Below are 19,180 nucleotides of genomic sequence, written 5' to 3'. Positions count from 1 at the left end.
CTGGAAGAAAAGTTATGACCTAGGTAGAGAGAAAAGAGGATAAGTACAGTAAAAATCCCCACTTAGAAAAGCAATGATCAAATCTTACCAGGCAGGAATAGTAGAATTCCTGCCCTGGTGGTAGAAGTTCCTTGGTTTATTTGGTGGTCCCTAGTTCTGTTTCCTGGGAGGATTTCTTTTGCCCATTGTCCTCTGTAGTCCCTGGCTCTTTACTCTGAAAGACTTTTTATTGTCTGTTATCCTTCGTGGCCATACCTGATTTATGCATCTCGGAGCAAACCGAAGATGATGCTTTTTTAAAAGCAGTAAACAGACTTCCATGGCGGTCCAGTGGTTAAGACTTCAAGCTTCCACTGAAGGGGGTTCAGGTTCCATCCCTGGTCAGGTAACTGAGATCCACAGTGCGGCTGAAAAAAATTTTTTTTCTAATTAAAATGTTTAAAAAGTTATTCTATAAAAAAAGGCTGTGAACAATCTAAATATGCATCATTAGGGAACTTGAGTATTGTGGTATTCCGTATATGCAGAGAGTATATTTGGAAGTATACATGAAAAATTGTTGTCAGTGGTTTCTTCCAGGGAGGGGAACACAGAGTCAAGTGGAAGTTTTTATTTATTTGGCTGCACCGGGTCTTAGTTGCAGCATGCAGGATCTGTAGTTGCAGTGTGTAAACTCTTGGTTAAAGCTTGTGGGATCTAGTCCCTGACCAGAGACCAGACCCATGCCCTCTGCATTGAGAGTGCAGTCTTAACCACTGGACCACCAGGAAAGTCCCAGTGTACGTGCTTCTTAATAATTTTTTTTTTAACTGGGAAGAGGAGAAAGAAAAATGACAAATGATTTACAAGTCTTAAAAAGTGTTTACCATATAAAAAACTGCCTTCAGAGTGCCTCAAGAAGGTGGAAACTGGACCTTTGGTATTTTCACTTTCTGGGTGGGTGGGCAGCTAAGCCTCTGGCTGTGCGAGTACACAGTGCAAGGCCTATACTTCCAGTCCTTCTTTGTCCTATTTAGCAGACCATAAGAGTCATGCTCCCTTTCCCTCTACAGTGGAAATTTTGCTTAGCCGTCAAAAGAAAGCCGAACTTCTAAAGAAAATGACTGATGTGGCTGTTCGGATGTCAGAAGAGCAGTTGGTCGAGCTCAGAGCTGATATCAAGGTAAAACTTCCTTCTCTTTTCTGTCTTTCTTCTTACCCTCAGGGACTAAAGTAGCAAATTTCCATAATTCATGGTGATATCTAATATATTGAACTCATGACCCCTTCTTCCCAAACCAGGCCCTTTTCCAAGTTCTCTTGCTCTTTAAGTGGTACTGTCATCTGCCCAGTGTCCAAAGTGGAAACTTTAGGAAGTTTCTCCTTTTCCCACAATGAAATCTATCAACAGACCCTGTCCATTTGACCTTCTGCACAATCTCAGATCTGACCTTTTCTCTTTGTCTCCACCACCACCATTATGATCAAGCTACTCTGATCTCTTGCTTTGACTTCTGTAGTAGCCTTTTAACTGATTCCAGTTCTCCACTTGGCCACCACCTTGCCCTCACCTGTTCATATCTGTTCCTCACACTACAGACCCTGCGTCAGACTTCCCATTGCTTTCAGAATAGGCTCTAATACTTAACGGCCTGTAGGGCTCCGTATGGTCTGGCCCTACTGCCATCCTTTGCACATTGTTCCCCTTGCTCCCAGTGCTTCAGCTGTGCTAGCTCTCCTTTCCACAGGCATACCTGTTCCCTCCTGTCAGGGCTGTTGCACATGCTTTCCCATCTGCCCAGAACATTCTTTTCCCTCCTTTCTCCCCCACTCCCCCCAACCCCCTACCCCCTACCATTCCAGCTCACATCTCATTCCTGATCTCCTCATCCTTTCTGGCTTTCCTGTCACATCCCCTGTTTGTGCCTTCCTAGCACACTTATAATTGTATGTGTAGTTGAGTAATCTCTCTTCCTCACTCGATAGGCACTACTGTGTCTCCAGGGCCCTGGCATAGTGCCTTGACACCTAGTAGGTGTTCAGTAGACATTTAAAGAGTTGGTTGGTCAATTCTGATTTTATAAGAGAAAAATGAGCAGTTTGAGATGTTGGTTATATTGTAATCTGTCTATAAAGATTACTTGGATTCAATACTCAGACAGTTTAAATTCTTATGTAAAGAACAGTATTTCTGAGACTAAGATGGGAACCCAAGAGAGACTGGGTTAATCATGGGTAGTTGTAGACACCAGCATTCTAATTAATTGTTTCTCAACCGTGAGCTGTATGAACCAGGGGAGTTGGCCTTCTCTACTCCCAAGACCTAACTCTACTCTTTCTGAAGTGTGAAATTTACTGCCATATTTAAGAGGAATACTTGCTGTGGAGGTTTTATAACAGCCTTTGGAAAATAAGAGCACAGACAGAAGATCATCAGAGACCTTACAGGCATCCTGGTTACCATCCTGACCCAGTCTTTCATGCAAACCTATATTGTGTTATCCCCTTGCTCCTTCCCCTTAGACTATACTGGGGAGAAATAGTGAAGCCAGCAATGTAAGTTTTAAAGTACCATTTTCTGATTAACTAAGGCTATTTTGCTAAATTTTATAGAGAGTCTTCCTCGTATTGATGCCAGTCAGTCTCATTCAACTATCTGGGAGAAGCCGGAAACCCCTTTGGAATTAGATAAGAATTCTGGCTCTCATAGGCTTCATCTGTTCCCCTTCCCACGTGGTTGAAGAGCTGCTAGAAATATTTCTGCAGGCTGACTAAGGATCTGTTTCTCCACGTTTTCAGTGTACTGAAGTGGGTGCTGTGCAATTTAAATGTCTTATTTCCAGATCATTTTATTTCCGTCATTCCTGTTATGTCTTTGGCTCAGCAAACCCTAGAATTTGCTTCAGAATTAATCTCAGACTGATATTACATGTCTGAAGGCTTTGTTATAGAGATTCATGAGCTTTCCTGAGCCACAATATACTCTGAAGCTTTAGGACTTCAAGGCCCAAAGCTAATTGTTATTCCTTCTCTCCCATTTATTGCTTCTAGGTGCATCCCAGTGATTGTGGTGCATTTGATTCTACCTCTTGAAAATCCAAAGTGGAATTAGGACACCCCCAGATAGAGGACTGCTCTGAGGAGTTCAATTCTTCCAAATTATATCTAGGCCTTTACCTTTTCTTTCTTATTCTGTTTTTCATCTGAAAAAATGATTCCAGGCTACCTTAGAAATTGTTCATTGAAATGGACCCCCAGAAGCACTTTATTCCTGACATTTTTCTAGTCCCACTATTTCTATAGTATAGTTAGTTTTTGACCCAAGAGGTTGGTTACTTCTCGGCTCAGTCTGCTTAAAAGGATTAAATTACTTGCAGCACAAACTCTTCTGATTTGCAAAGCTGACTTTTCACATGAATGATTTTCCAACTCAAGAAACTGTTCCTATTTCAAGGACTAACAAATCCTACTTTGTATAAAGAGGTGCAGTGGGTTTCCTAAGGAAGTTTCTATAAAGAACACCAAACCATTTATTTAAATGGAATCATTGTTGTAACTATGGACATTTTTTCTGCCTCTGCCTGTGTATATAATGGAGCAGTGTGGAGAGTAGCCAACAGTGGAGAGAAAGATGGTTCTCCATCGTGAGTTCCTTCTCCTTCCTTCAGTTTCTCTTGATTTACACCTAGTGACCATCATACAGCATTTCATAAAGCTCCCAAATGGACCTATCTTTGGACTCTTAAAGAAAATGGCTGGATTTTGTCAGCCACTCAGCATTGGTAATACATGGCCACTTAGTGAAATTTGAGGTACAAAAAGAAATCAGTTGAAAGTAATCCTGTTTATCTGTTTATGGTTGGTTTAGTCGCTAAGTCGTGTCCGACTCTTACGACCCCGTGGACTGTAGCCTGCCAGGCTCCTCTGTCCATGGAATTCTCCAGGCAAGAATACTGGAGTGGGTTGCCATTTCCTTCTCCAGGGGATCTTCCTGACCCAGGAATTGAAACCAGGTCTCCTGCATTCCATAGCAAGCTAGAAATCCCATACATTGTTTGTCTCATCTGGAGGTTTGTCTTTTCTCCAGCACTTTGTTAGTGAACGTAAATATGATGAGGATCTGGGACGAGTGGCCCGATTCACCTGTGATGTAGAGACCCTGAAGAAGAACATTGATTCATTTGGACAAGGTGAGATGGTGAGAGATTCAGGGTGCCGGAGACGGTGAGCAGAAGACCACCCTCTCCTAACTAGAGACTGAAGTGCCAACTGGCTTCTCCCCCGACTCTCCCTCCCTCTTGGGTTTTGGTTTGCTTGCTTGCTTTTATGAAAAGGGACTTAGAGACACTTAACAAGTCAGTGAACACAGATGTTTTGAGCTCTGAGGATGGGCATTTCCCAGCTCCCTAAATTTGTGGTTGTTTTTTCATCATTTTCTGCTGAGCTGAGAGGTGTTTGGCTACAGTGTAAAGAGCTTGTGCACTGGAGTCAGACCAGGTTTGAATCCCTGTGTCTATACTCTCGATGCTGCCCTCAGTTTACTCCTCTCCAAAATGGAGGTAACACTACCTGCTTTGCCTGGCACATAATGGGGGTGGGGGGTGGGGAGGCGGGAACAGAGATGCCTCTAAGATGAGCGCTTATAAGTGATGCATCAGTCAAACCCAGAGACCCTGAGCTCAGCTCTTCTGTCCTTTAAGTCTTGGCGTAAAAGTGAAATAAATGTTGGACTTAGGGCAGTGATTGTGAATTCAACATTAGCCCAGGCTTAAAACCAAGGAAAAAAATCTAGGGACTACTTTTAAACCATTGAATTCTGACAAAACTTGAAAATGTTAATATTTTTCAACTAGATTGATATTTTGAATTTGGAGTTACGTTTGCAGAAAGAACCTTAGGAAGATAGATATTTGTTGTGAAGACTAGTTCTGTTCGTACGTAACTCATCTTGCATCATTCAAATGTTTAAAAAAGAATTTAGCTTTTCATTTAACTTTTTCTTTCTTTGCGAAGTTGGTACTTTAGAATGTTCCTTGCATAGGAAACTGAACATATGGCCCATACTATTGTTCCTAGGCTTAGTCAGCCACTGGAGCCAAAGCCAGGCGTTGAGGTGGTAGGAATGCCAAGAAAGCATTAGTTGGTGGGGGGATGGGCCACTCTGACGGATTGTTACAAAGCCGTGGGGATTTGCAAGGAGTGGAGGAAGAGGGCAGAAGGGAGGTTTTCCTTCCTGTTACCTCCTTAGAAGCTTAGCTTTACAAATATTCAGACAGTTCTTTATCCTAAATTGCTCATTGTGAAATGGAGAAACAGGGAGAACATTACCAGTCATGCTTTTCTATCATATGACCACATCTTTCTCATATTTCTGTCTCAGTATCCCATCCAAAGAACAGCTATTCAACCCGCTCTCGATGTAGCTCAGTCACATCCATGTCTTTGAGTAACCCGTGTGATGCCTCTGCTGCTGCTGCCGCTTCCACCTGTGCCTCTGCTCCCAGCCTTACCAGTGCTGACAAGAAAATCTCGGCACCAGGGGAGACGCCTGCAACCACAGCAAACTCCGGTGGCCGATCCTACCAGCCTCATCGAGAGGTAACCTAGCTTCCACACTGAGCAGGTTAGGCAGAAAAGCTTTTAAACCAGGTTGTCACAGTTTAAACACTGACCGCTCAGTACATGACCCGTTTCTCTTTATGCCCCTTCCACACCTATCTTGAATCCCTCCACCCTCAGTTAGTTCCAGAGAAAGGGTTTGGTGTGTATGTTCCAGTTCACCAGCCAGTTTAGATTTCCTGTTGCCAGGACTGCTGACTTTCTGAGGTTGGCAGTGATCCTCGACATCGTAGGCAGTAGTCTTGCCTGGTAATTGGTCACAGTGGGAGTCGTGCACCCATCTGGAGGTGGAAAACACCACAGTGGCAAGTTCACCAGAATGTGTCTGAAGCAGCAGCTCCCTGGAAGCACAGGGAGAGCATACCCGGGAGAGAGAGAGAGCATGAACCAGGTAGATCAGGGAGCAGACACTAGAAAGTTGAAGCAGAATCCATAGTTGCTTTTCCTTGATTTGAAGGAGATACCGTAAGAGCCATCCAAGGCAGTGCTGTGAATTACCCTGAAGTAAGTAATTCTTCAGACTGGTATTACATTGGAATTGGAAGACAAAAATAAAATCCTATGCCATGAGCTCTCCGGGTTGTACTGTGAATGTGTTAAATGTCACAGCAGCGTGATTTAATCTGTGGTTCATGATATATAGCAAAGTAGATCATAGTGAAGCTTATTTTATTATTCAGATGTTCATTATCTTTACAAATGGCTTATGATCTACAAAATTCAGACATGTGATAAGACACTTGCCCAATTGAGGGCTTATAACAGCCCCAGAGAATGCTCTTCCTTCCTCAGCCCAGCTAAAGAAAAGCTCTTCAGTGGAGAGGAGCCTGAGGTGAAAGGCAGAGGGGAGATAGCGAAAGATTTATGAATTCTCATTAGGTCTAGGTTGGATCGGCTGATCAAATTCTCTGAGTATTAAGAGAGAACCAAGTCCCAAGCATGGGATACCACTGCTAGGCTTTCAGAATATTCCTGTACACTGAATTGGTACACATGGGGTGCCCTTATACCACTGTGCTCTGAACATTGTATCCTTTTATCCTTAGGTATTGCCAGGAAACAGACGAGGAGGACAAGGCTACAGGCCACAAGGCCCAAAGTCCAGTTACCCCACGAACCAAGGGCGACATGACAGCGTGGGTCATTACAGAAATAGCTCACGGTATTCATCTGGTTCCAGGTACCAGGGTGCTCCATCCCAGGCACCAGGAAACGCTAGTGAACGGGGCCAGGCTCACTGTGCAGGGACCAATGGGACTGGAGCCAGCATGGAGCCCGGCCCACCCAAGGCCTCATTCAGGAAGGGGCTCCCCCAGCGCAAACCTAGGACCTCTCAGCCTGAAGTTGTAAACTCTTGAGGAAAATTCCAGCCGGTCTCTCTCTTCTTTCCCAGACAATTCAACTTGGTAACTGGACTTTAGGAAACTTATAGTTAGATTTAATAACAAAAAGAAGTTTACGCATATCACTTTTTATGCCATTCTAAATATTTTGGTTTCTTCTCTCCTCGTTTCCTCTTTACCATTTTTGGAAGGGAAGCTGTTTTTTTCTTTTTTTTTCCCTTCACCTTTCCCAGTGAGATGGATTGATGCTGATTGGTCATTTCCACCAGAAATCACAGGCAACTGTTGCCAGGTTTCCCAAGGGTAAGCAGTGTTCTTCCCGGTGCTCAGGCCTTCTGGAGGCCTGAAGAGGCCTTCCTCAGCCAACCGGACTGTCCAGGCGTTCAGGAGGAGATGGATCACAGCTGGTCTTGCTGCCTTTCAGTCTAAGCAGAAGCCGCACGTGCCTGTCAGGTTCCCTGTAAACAACAGCGTGACCAGGAGAGGCAGCGAGGAGGTTGTGTACAGCCCTGAATTAGCTAGAAAAGGGGAAATTGAAGAGGTGAAAATGGAAGAACCCTGGGACACATTTGAGAGTCTGCCTGTGCTCCTAGACTGTGCCTGAGACTGACACTCAGATCGCAGTTTTAGTCTCTCACTTGGCACCATAGCTTAACCTGCAGTTTTTTCCATATGCCCAAGCCTTGTTTTCTATTACCTTAGGCTGCAAACCAGTCTAAGGAAGTCTATGGGAAAGTAGCATTAATTCAAGGGAAAAAAGTATTGCTTCATTTCAGTGTTTGAAGATTTTTGTTGTTATTGTTCTCCCTCTTTCCTGATTCCTATTCTGACCCTGAACCAAATTTATAGCAGTATAATTAGTGTTAATCTAAGGTGTCAACCATCCAAAAATTGCTGCAGTCAATCTTTAGAGTTGAATAAATAAAAACAATTGCATAAATGTTCCCACGTTTGTTTCACCGCAGGAAGCGACTTCATTTCATTACTGTTTTTCTCTGGGCCTCATGGGGTAGAAGTCACTCGGACAGCTTGTTTGTGGCTTCAGTGAGGGTATCCAGTTCCTCAGTCATTTGTCCACTGCTTTAGCTTCAGAACCAAATTAAATACAAAAGTCAGGGTGAACAGCTGCAGCTGTTTCTCTTAGGAAGAGGTCTGTAGAAGACGGAAGCGTAACTTACCAAAGGAGAACCTACCAGCTCTGAAAAATCAACTGCCAATAGCTCCAGCAGGCAGCCAGAGGCTCTGTCTACACCCCTGTCTCCACACTGTCCCTTCACAGGAATAGCGGGTGTCACTACGTAACTGGGTTCCTGCATGGCGGGTGGTGCTGGTGTCAGACTGCCGCCCCATGGCTGCCCTGGCCTCTGTGATTTAATAACAGCAGAGCTTTTTCTTCTCAGCGTTTGTTCTCCCAAGTCTGCCGCCCAGGCTGTAAGTGGCAGTGGTGCAGAACCTAGCTGCCTCGGGGCTTCCCCTGGCCCTTTGGCTGAAGCTGAACTGCCAGGGTTCAGGTTGGTTGCACAGATTGAGAGAGAAAGAGTGTGTGTGTGTCTTTTAGTAAAGAAAACAGTAGTCAAGGAATACTGGGAAGCCATTTTCTAAGGGGCTGGCCACCTCATTTGGGGGAATTTATCCAACAACACCATCCGCCTGCTGTTATTTAGGAAAAAAGTCCTGCTTCTTTGATTAATTGGTCACCTACACTTGATAGGAAATCCAGAGATTGAAGTGGCCTTGAAGGATTATGAGGTCTATCCCTGTCTCCAGGCAAGACTGTATTTAACCACCTAAACAGATGGGAAGCCACAGGTTTGTCACAGGTTTGTCAAAACTGCCTTGAAGTGGAAATTAAAATCTCCTTGTAGAAAAACATTTGAAGATTGTTTTCTAGGACCACAAAAAGTTTGAAAATTATGAAGCTTTTTTTTTATGCATTGTTTTTAATTACAAAAGTAGCATTTAAAATATCAAATTGGGACTTCCCTGGTGGTCTGGTGGTTGAGACTTCACCTTCCAGTGCAGCGGGTACAGGTTTGATCCCTGGTCAGGGAGTTAAGACCCCACATCTCATAGCCAAAAAACCAAAACATAAAACAGAAGCAATATTGTAACAGATTTAATACAGACTTTAAAAATGGTCCACATTAAAAAAAAATCTTTAATAAAATAAAATATCAAATAATGCAGAAATGTAAAAGGAAAAAAAGTTTTCCATGTTCTCATTCTATTCCTTGGGGGTAATGACTGTTAATAATTTGGCATATATCCTTGCAACCCTTTCTCAAAGCATATATGTACATATACACATACCTACATAGGCTTTTAATTGTTGGTTTTGTTTTTTATTAAAGGAGCATACTATATGCATTCCACCATTCTTTTTTTAGATAATATGTTTATACCATAATTAATTTAGGATCTCATGTTGTAAATATTCCGCTCCTGAATTTGCCAGTTTGACTTTCTTCAGTGAAGAGAAGTTAGGTTTATCTTAAGTTTGAACTGTGCAGCTCATCCTTTGCTGCCCATGACAGCTCTTCCTTCCAAGAGAAGGGAGGCTCCGTACCCTGGGCAGTTCCTCCTGTGTGTGCAGAAACATCCAACCTAATCATCATGTTTCCTTCCCTTTCTATTTTGTCCTACAGATCAATCTCGTGTCCTTTCCCAGACTACGAGATAGGATTGAAACTTCAGGTTTAGCTTTGTCAATTATGTGCCACTTGAGAGAGAAAATTTAAATTAGCATGGCTTCTTTAGGTACATCAAATATTTCATGGGCCCCTTATTTACAGCAGTTTTTTAAATTCGCGTTTAAAAAACCTAATACAGGCTCATTTTTTTCAGGGTACAAAAGGATACATGATGTGAAAGTAAAAAAATACTTGGCTACCTTGTCCCACTCCCCAGAAGAAATTACTGATAAGTTTCTTATATAACTTACCACAAACTTTCTAAATCCAAACATTCAAATATCTATTTTCTCCCTTTTACATAAATATAAATCATATTATGCATATTCCTAAACAACTTGCTTTCTTTTTTTAATTTGTCCTTGCTTTCTACAACTAGTTTCTGTTTGGCTTTAAGAAAAATCAATATATGTGAATAGTTTTTTGAAAAAAACAAACCTAAACCGTTCAAATGGATATATGATGAAAAATAAGCTTCCGTCCCACTCTGGACTGTGTATTCCCTCTCCACAGGCAACCACTGTTAAGTTTCTTATCTCCCTTCAGAGATTTGCTATATTGATATACGCATATCAGAAGAATATACACTGCTTAAGCCTCTTAATGTTGGTATACATAAATATACCTGTTCTTTCTATGGTTGCATAGTATCCCATTGTATAAATTCATCATAATTAGTTCAACCAGTCCCTAATGATGATTTTCAGTTTTTTATTATTACAAGTATTGCTCAAATGAGCATCTCTTAATACATATATCACTCATCACATATGAGAGTATATCTTTAGGATAAATTCCTAGGAGTGGAATTGTTAGACCATACAATTACTGATAAAGTACTCTTAAAAGATACATGAGTTTACACTCTTACCAACAATGTTTGGAAGTGCTTTTTATAGTTGCTGAGCTGGAAGCTAAGGAGAGAGAAAGATAACTAAAACACAGCCTTTCGTGGGGCTGATAAACTACTTGGGACAACTGACATATACAGATAAAACAATACAAGGTAATAAATAGTATTTCATTGAAGAGGCTTGCTGTCTTCTGTGAGTAAAATGGAGCAGCACTACTCACAGGGCCTGTGCTTCAGCTCGATCTATTCCAGTGGGTGATCAGGCACTTGTTCAGTTCAGTCGCACAGTTGTGTCCGACTCTGCAACCCCATGAACCACAGCACGCCAGGCCTCCCTGTCCATCACCAACTCCCGGAGTTCACCCAAACCCATGTCCATCGAGTCAATGATGCCATCCAACCATCTCATCTTCTGTCGTCCCCTTCTCCTCCTGCCCTCAATCTTTCCCAGCATCAGGGTCTTTTCAAATGAATCAGCTCTTTGCATCAGATGGCCAAAGTATTGGAGTTTCAGCTTAAACATCAGTCCTTCCAATGAACACCCAGGACTGATCTCCTTTAGGATGGACTGGTTGGATTTCCTTGCAGTCCAAGGGACTCTCAAGAGTCTTCTCCAACACCACAGTTCGAAAGCATCAATTCTTCGGCGCTCAGCTTTCTTTATAGTCCAACTCTCAACATCCATACATGTTCAGTGGTTTATATTTCAGAATCCCAAACCAAGGGTATAGTCTTGTGAGTATGAAAGTATGTATGGAGTACAACAGGATGAACTATTTTAGGTTGGGAGTGGCCTGGAAAAGCCACCACACATGGTAATCAATCTGTGAGCCTCTGCTTTTGGAGAAGGTCATTAGAGTAATGGCTTGTCCTGGAATTCCTGCCGTCTGACCGAACAAAGTGAGGGTTTGTCTTGCCTAATCTACAGGTTTCATCCCACCTTATCCCATCTGGGGAGAATTATATCCACAGGGAAGCACACTTCATGGAAGAAACAGGTATCCGAAATGGTACATGTTTGGATGTCAGCAACTGATTGAAGGAACTATTTTATCAGTATTTTAACCAGTTCAGAGTACCAGACCATAACGCTAGTAACCAGAACAACATACTATAAAACTAGCCCAGCTAGACTTCTGGTAGCTTTAGCCACCTGAACACATTCTTTCCTTTAAACATTGAGGCACCTTCTGGGTGCTAGGCACTCTGCTGAGTTCTGAGGCCAAGAGGTCCCAGCTCTTTCCTCACCCACTTTGCAGGTAAAGCAATGAGAGCTCTTAACTGCTCCTTAAACAGAAGCAATGTCTGGTGGCCAGGCAGTGCAGTAGAGTGGAAAGACCCTGGAATTTTGATACATATGCGTATGTGCTAAGTCGCTTCTGTCATTTCCAACTCTGCAACCCTGTGGACTGCAGCCGGCCGGTCTTCTCTGTCCATGGGATTCTCTAGACAAGAATACTGGAGTGGGTTGCCATGCCCTCCCCACCTAGGGATTGAACCCACATCTCTTCTGCGTCTCCTGCATTGCAGGCAGATTCTTTACCACTTGCGCCACCTGGGAAGCCCTTTAAGACATATATTTGGATTTTAATTCTGGCTTCATAAGTTGGTAGCTATGTGGCCCGCTAACCTTGGACAAATAGCATCTCTGAACCTCTTCCTGAACCGGGAAGTGAAGACAATGGTCACTACTTCACAGAGGGGTAAAGGGAGGTATCAAGCAGGTGCTGGAGAGCAGGATCCTCATGTCCAGGCTAACCTGTGACAAGTTAAACATTCACTAACTCTTTACTTTTCTGTCTCTCCCGCCCTGTTAAAAATCGCATGAAAGACTTCCCCAATCTCCAGTCATACAGACCTAATTAACCAAAAGAATAAATAAATACTTGAGTCATCCTATTCCTTGCGGAGCTTTTCTCCTCTGAGTGTATATCCCTCCGGCACGTCTGTCCTGACAGCTGTCAGGAAGCACTGCCCCCCTCAGATGCCCCCCTGTTCCCCGTCCCCCCATCCCCGTTTCTGAACTATGCAGGTTGACACAGCCCAGATGCTGATGGTGCCAACCAGGACAAACAGGGAGCGAGGCTGTGGCAGCATCTCCCTGGGGACAGCCAGGGACTGTCATTTCCCCACAGGTGCCGAGGGAGTTTCCTTACCTACTCTGTGACTCCCTACCAGGGGAAACGCTAGCTGAAGATTTTTCTGGGTGAGGAAACTCACCCACCATCACCACCAGCAGCACAACTGTTCTCCAGCCCACCCGCCCCTTCACAGCCGTCAAAACAGCAGGAACAAATACCACCCACTCTGATTCCCCAGGGAAAAGTCAGGTCTCCTTTTTATGTCTCTTCAACTTAACCCAGTTAGGCTTTCTCTGTAACTAGATTTCAAACAAACCCATTTTCTGGTGTTGCTCAAACTCTTGCAGGTGAGAGATTGAGAGCATTTCTCAGATTCACTCCCTTGCCGATTCCAAGTAGGCGGGGCTTGTGGTCCACTGCAGTGTCTCCCCCACGGCCTGAAGTCCAGGTGGCTGTTCACAGTAGGTAACATCAAAATGCGTGTGTGTGTGTGTGTGTGTGTGTGTTTCAATCATGTCTGACTCTGTGGCCCCATGGACTGTAGCCCACCAGGCTCCTCTGTCCATGGAATTCTCCAGGCAAGAATACTGGAGTGAGTTGCCAGTTTCTTCAGGGGATCTTCCGACCCAGGAATTGAACCCAGGTCTCCCACATTGCAGGCAGATTCTTTACCATCTGAGCCACCAGGGAAGCCCTAAAAATAATGTAAAATAACCATTCTGTCCCCTTTTAATAGGCTGCTTCTCAGAGGATAGGACAAGGCACCCCCAGAAGCATGGCATGATAGCAAACTGCCAGCTCCTTCACCAACTCCTGGTTCAGATGTGGTTCCCCCAGTTAACTAGCCACATTAATTAGCCACTTAACTTTCCTTTTTAGAAAGTTTGTTGTGGTTTCTTCATACTAGCTGGGACTCTCCACTAAAAGAAAAGGAATGGTCTAGAATGAGACAGCCGCGGGGTAGCCAGGTTCTGGAGGCCTCAGGGTATTCCAGAATGTTTTGGTGGGGGTGGGGAGCCTCCATCGAGGCTGCAAGTTGAGCTCATTTCTGTGGTCCCAGCACCCAGGGCCAGGGCAAGCGCAGGGGGACTTTCAGTAACAGTCATAACCACTTAACTAAGCTCATCTCATTCTCTCCACAATCCTCTGAGAAAGGTTCATTTCACAAATGAAAGAACTGATGCTCTTCGAGATTAGCACCTGTCCTCCGTCCCCACCCAAGGTACACTCAGTGGCAGAGCTAGAATTCAAACCCAGGCTAGTTTGACTTGAAAGCCTGAGATTTCCCTGCCTCACAACACAGCCTAAGAAGGAGAGACCTGGGGACCTCCAGAAACGAGGTGGAGAGAGTGGGAAGCGGGGAGGGGAGGAGCCCCTGGACTCTGATCCGACAGCCACCTGTTCTCAACTGTGGCACACAGCAACCAACTCCGCCTGCGCTTGGGGGTGGGGTTGGGGCTTCCTCCATCTTTTGTGTCTTGAGCAATTTTTTCCTTGCTTTGCTCTTCCCTTTTCTCTCTCCCTGTTCCTTTTGTAGATAATACTCCCACAGGCCTCCCACGGCAGCTCCAAAACTCAGCCTCCTGAGTTTCTTCTTGTTGACAATGGCTCTGGGCTATCTCTGAACAGGGCCCCCCCCCCTTAACCTCCCTTCCCTGTGACTCCCCACGGTGGCCAGTGAGTCAGGAGCTGGGGAAAGGGGAGAAGAAAAGAAGATTACTATGAAGAGCCCAGTGCTACCTGACCCCCCACCCCACCCCTTGCCCTGCCCTGTTTACTTTTCAACTCCTCCCAACTCCCAACCCCCACCATGCTGTCTCCTAAATGTGGGCCCCTGCCGTGTGTGTGTGTGTGTGTGTGTGTGTGTGTGTGTGTGTTGTTTATTCTAGGTGGGAGGTGGAAGGAGGAGGCAAGGAATTCATCACTGCAATCTATAAGCCAGATCTGGCAGGGAGACCTGAGGGACTAGGTGACATGAAAGGGAGTCAAGTGGGTTGAGACCCTATGCCTGAACACACTCATCTAGATGGAAAGGACACCTTCAATCAAGCCAGGCTGAAGGTCTTAATGACCTGGATAACCGCAATGGTGTGATCCCTAACCTAGAGCCAGACATCCTGGGGTGCGAAGTTGGGTGGGCCTTAGGAAGCATCACTACAAACAAAGCTAGTGGAGGTGATGGAATTCCAGCTGATCTATTTTAAATCCTAAAAGATGATGCTGTTAAAGTGCTGCACTCAAAATACCAGCAAATTTGGAAAACTCAGCAGTGGCCAAAGGACTGGAAAAGGTCCGTTTTCATTACACTCCCAAAGGTAATACCAAAGAATGTTCAAACTATGGCACAATTGCACTCATTTCACACGCTAGCAAGGTCATGCTCAAAATACTTCAAACTAGGCTTCAGCAGTACTTGAACCAAGAACTTTCAGATGTTCAAGCTGGCTTGAGAAAAGGCAGAGGAACCAAAGATCAAATTGCCAAGATCATAGACAAAGCAAGGGAATTCTGCTTCATTGACTATGCTAAATAAAGCCTTTGGCTGTGTGGATCACAACAAACTGTCAAAAATTCTTCAATAGATTGGAATACCAGACCACCTTACCTGCCTCCTGAGAAATCTGTATGCAGGTAAAGAAGCAACAGTTAGACCACCTTACCTGCCTCCTGAGAAATCTGTATGCAGGTAAAGAAGCAACAGTTAGAACCAGACATAGAACAATGGACTGGGAAAATTGGGAAAGGAGTATGTCAAGGCTGTATATTGTCACCCTGCTTATTTAACTTATATGCAGAGTACATCAAGCAAAATGCCAGGCTGGATGAAGCACAAGCTGGAATTAAGATTGCTGGGAGAAATATCAATAACCTTAGATATGCAGATGATACTACCCTTATGGCATAAAGTGAAGAGGAACTAAAGAGCCTCTTGATGAAAGTGAAAGAAGAGAGTGAAAAAGTTGGCTTAAAACTCAACATTCGAAAAACTAAGATCATGGCATCCAGTCCCATCACTTCACGGTAAATAGATGGGGAAACAGTGGAAACAGTGACAGACTTCATTTTCTTGGGCTCCAGAATCACTGCAGATGTTGACTGCAGCCATGAAATTAAAAGATGCTTGATCCTTGGAAGAAAAGCTATGACCAATCTAGACAGTGTATTAAAAAGCAGAGACATCACTTTGCCAACAAAGGTCCATCTAGTCAAAGCTATGGTTTTTTCAGTAGTCATGTATGGATGTGAGAGTTGTACCATAAAGAAGGCTGAGTGCTGAAGAACTGATGTTTTTGAACTGTGGTGTTGGAGAAGACTCTTGAGAGTCCCTTGGACTGCAAAGAGATCAAACCAGTCAATCATAAAGGAAATCAACCCTGAATATTCATTGGAAGGATTGATACTGAAACTGAAGTTCCAATACTTTGGCTACCTGATGTGAAGAGCCGACTCATTGGAAAAGACCCAGATGCTGGGAAAGATTGAAGGCAGGAGGGGAAGGGAACAACAGAGGATGAGATGGTTGGATGGGATCACTGACTCAGTGGACACAGTTTGAGCAAGCTCCAGGAGATGGTGAAGGACAGGGAAGCCTGGTGTGCCGCAGTCCATGGGGTTGCAAAGAGTAGGATACGACTGAGCAACTGAAAAACACAAAAGGAAAGGGTTGGTGGCTGCATCTCCATCCCATACACGTCCACACAAATTCTATGATGGGCAATGGCAGAAGCAGTTTAAAGCCCAAAACACTGCTGTTTCATTCTGAGATAAGAGTGATCATATGTTCAATTTATGTTAGTATGTTTTCCTCTGGAAATGGGAACCAACCACGGCACCAAAGCCATATCAGAGGCATTGTGCCTGGAGCTGCTTGAGGAGACAGTGCATCTGAGACAAGATATTTAACCTCTCTGCCTTAATGCTTTCCATCTGTAACTTGTCGATTATAACTAACTATTTCACAGTTATGATAAAGATTAATGGGATAATCCAAGTAAAGCACTCAGCACAGTGCTTTGGCACAAAGTTGATGTCAGGTACTGTAATAGTACACACAGGTACTGTGTGGAGCACCCACACATTCCATCTACCACCCACTTACCCTGACCCACAGAGTCTGGTTTGGCTTAGCTTCAAGTCAGCCCAGGCTTATGAGCTTGAAGACTGAATGTCGTGAACACCTGGGCTCACACAGGTGACTCAAGGGCCATCTGGATCTGATGCACAACCCCAGATGACCAGTCCTTGTGAGTGCCACACAGCTAGCCTGGGGCTGTTTCTGGGTCTTCAGAGTGGGAGACCGCTATACTGGAGTGAGGTGGACTCTGCACCTGGGGTTGGGAGAGTGTCAGGGTTGGAACCTTAGCTGTAAACCAAACCTTGAACAAGTCTATCTATCACTGCCTCTTTTTACTCATCTGTGAGATGGAGTGTGAGTAGCATCTACTCTGCATAATTCACACGGCTCCTGTAAGATTCAAAATCAGATAATACTTACATGATGCAAATGTCACACACTGTTCTGGATCCTTTAATCTTTTAATTCTCCTAACAACTCTCTGCGGTAGTTACTGTCCCTGCTTCACAGAGGAGAAAATTGAGTCACGCAAGGAAAATCACAACGGCAAGTGGCAGAACTATACTCAAACCTAGGTAAGTAGCCTGGCTCTCAAGTTAGGTGCTATCAACCACAGCCTCATCCTTTCAAATGAGACCGTTGGTAAAGCGCACCCCCTCCTTAGCAGTACAGCTTGAACAGGCCCGGAGGGGGAAAGATGAGCCATGGGGGAGGAGTTACTGTGCAACTCTGGACACTGGTGAGAGGGTGGGAGGCCGGGAGTTAGGCGCAAGATCTGCAGACTCCTTAGGGTCGCTCTTCCTGGGAGCGGAGTTCCAGAATTCAGAGGACTGGGGGAGGGGGACAAATTCCTCCTGTTCCTCCCCTAGCACCAGCTCATTTTAATACAGGTGCCAGGGGCTTCGGCCCGTGTCGCAGATGAGGGGTGGGTGGAGCGGGAGACACTCCCTTTCCTATGCTGATGACTGTAGTTGTGTCTCCTAGAAGGGTGGGGGGTGCTAAGCCTTCCGCATCACTCGTTCGGGAACAAATTGCTGTTTTGGCCCCGGCGGTTCCTCTGGGCGCGGGCGGTAGCCGCGCTCGCTGGCAAATCGTGGGAGGGAGGAGGAGCGGCGCTGGCAGCTCGAGGCTGGTGGGGACCGACGCAGCGCAGGAGGCCGGCGAGAGACTGCGGCCCCGGGCCGGGCTGCGCACCGCCCAGGGTCGGCCCCTCCTCCCACCCCCTCGCTGGATGCGAGGGTCCCTCAGCCACCGCACCCCCTTCAGCGCAGAGCCTAGGGCTCTAGGATTGAAAGCGCTGGGGCAGAGGAGACACGGTCCTCTCACTCCCCGCTCGCAAGGACCCACTAACACAGGGCTAGGAAGTTTCCCCCAGCGTCTGACGGCTACCGTACCTGTATTTGCAACCTGACCCTTCATCGCAGCCTGGAAGCGGCAAAGGGTGACCGAAAGAAATGTAGGGGCAAGACAAAGGTTCTGGGGCGCCCCCATCCCCACACACCTGTTTTCCACTCCCTACCCCCTCCACCTCCCGATCACACACGAAGAGCGTCTAAATCTTATTTCCAGGACTGCCCACCCTCCAATTCCTGACAGCTCCAGTCAGCCGCCGCTTCAGGCTGAGATGCGCTTAGTGACAGATTGATCCAGTCCCCGGAGGGTCAAGTAGAGGCTGAGAAAGACTCGGATGCCCAGAAGCTGTGTTTAGACCCCCTCCACCAAATCTCCTTTCAGACTTCCCCTGCCCTACAGCTTCCGCCAACCACCGGTCTTCACCACCTCCGCCTGCTGGCCCAGCCCCCTTTCGCATTACATTTTTCCTAAGGGAAAAGCTTCTTCTAAAACAAGCAACCCCCGCTCAGCCCCCGCCTGAGCTCTCCCCAGGTCCCTCCGGGGGAGGAGAGGCTGCCAGGCTCTCTGAGCACCCCCTTGCTGCAGAGAAAGACGCCTCGCCCCTGCGGCTGAGTCAGCCCGAGCGGGACCAGGCGCTTGCCCGTCGTTCTCCGAAGGGCGGGCGGGGCGGCTTGGGGTGGCCCGGGCGGCCCGCTTGGCGCGGGTAGGGAGGGAGGGCGCCGCCTCCCAGGCCCCCACGAGGTCCCGAGGGGAGGGGGATCCCTCGGCGGGAGGCCTGTCCCTTTAAGGAGGCGGCCCTGCCTGGGTGTGCCCCGTCTCCATGGTTACCCCGGTGCTGGCGGCGGGCGCAGGAGCAAAGGAGGGAGGCTGCCGCTTCTCCCCGACAGACGGAGGGAGCTGCAGGGATCCGGTGCGGAGCGGAGCCCGAGCGGGAGCCGACCCGCAGCCGAAACGGGAGCCGCTGCTGCAGCCGCCGCGAGCGGAAGGTGCCGAGAGCACAGCGCGAGCCGAGCTGCAAGTCCAAGATTCGTGGGCTGCCAGGGCGCAAGGAGCCGCGCGCCATGCTCCGGGCCCCGACGGCGGGGACGCCCCCTTGCGCGCGGGCGGCTGGCAGGACCTGCGAGCCTGGGGTGGGCATCGCCCCCCGACGGCTGCTCTAGGGGGCGCGGGGCCCGGCGGGGGGCGGC

The 19,180-nt window shown here is 46.4% G+C and overlaps 1 protein-coding gene across 9 annotated transcripts in view; it reads left to right on the top strand.

Moving 5' to 3' along the window:
- SPATS2 (spermatogenesis associated serine rich 2) overlaps nt 1–7,881 on the top strand; it is a 148,261-nt gene extending 140,380 nt beyond the window's left edge. For all 9 annotated transcript variants that reach the window (XM_081596690.1, XM_081596691.1, XM_081596698.1 and 6 more), the window contains 4 exons: nt 1,053–1,162; nt 4,067–4,169; nt 5,360–5,577; nt 6,645–7,881. In XM_081596690.1, coding sequence (XP_081452816.1) covers nt 1,053–1,162; nt 4,067–4,169; nt 5,360–5,577; nt 6,645–6,956 — 743 coding nt within the window. In that variant the 3' untranslated portion in view covers nt 6,957–7,881. The remainder of the gene's footprint in view (nt 1–1,052; nt 1,163–4,066; nt 4,170–5,359; nt 5,578–6,644) is intronic.
- Nucleotides 7,882–19,180: the final 11,299 nt, after the last annotated feature.

This window comes from Giraffa tippelskirchi, chromosome 4 (assembly GCF_054371585.1).
Source record: "Giraffa tippelskirchi isolate mGirTip1 chromosome 4, T2T-mGirTip1v1.2.pri, whole genome shotgun sequence".
NCBI classification, from domain to species: Eukaryota; Metazoa; Chordata; class Mammalia; order Artiodactyla; family Giraffidae; genus Giraffa; species Giraffa tippelskirchi.
This window is presented reverse-complemented; position numbering and strand designations above follow the sequence as displayed.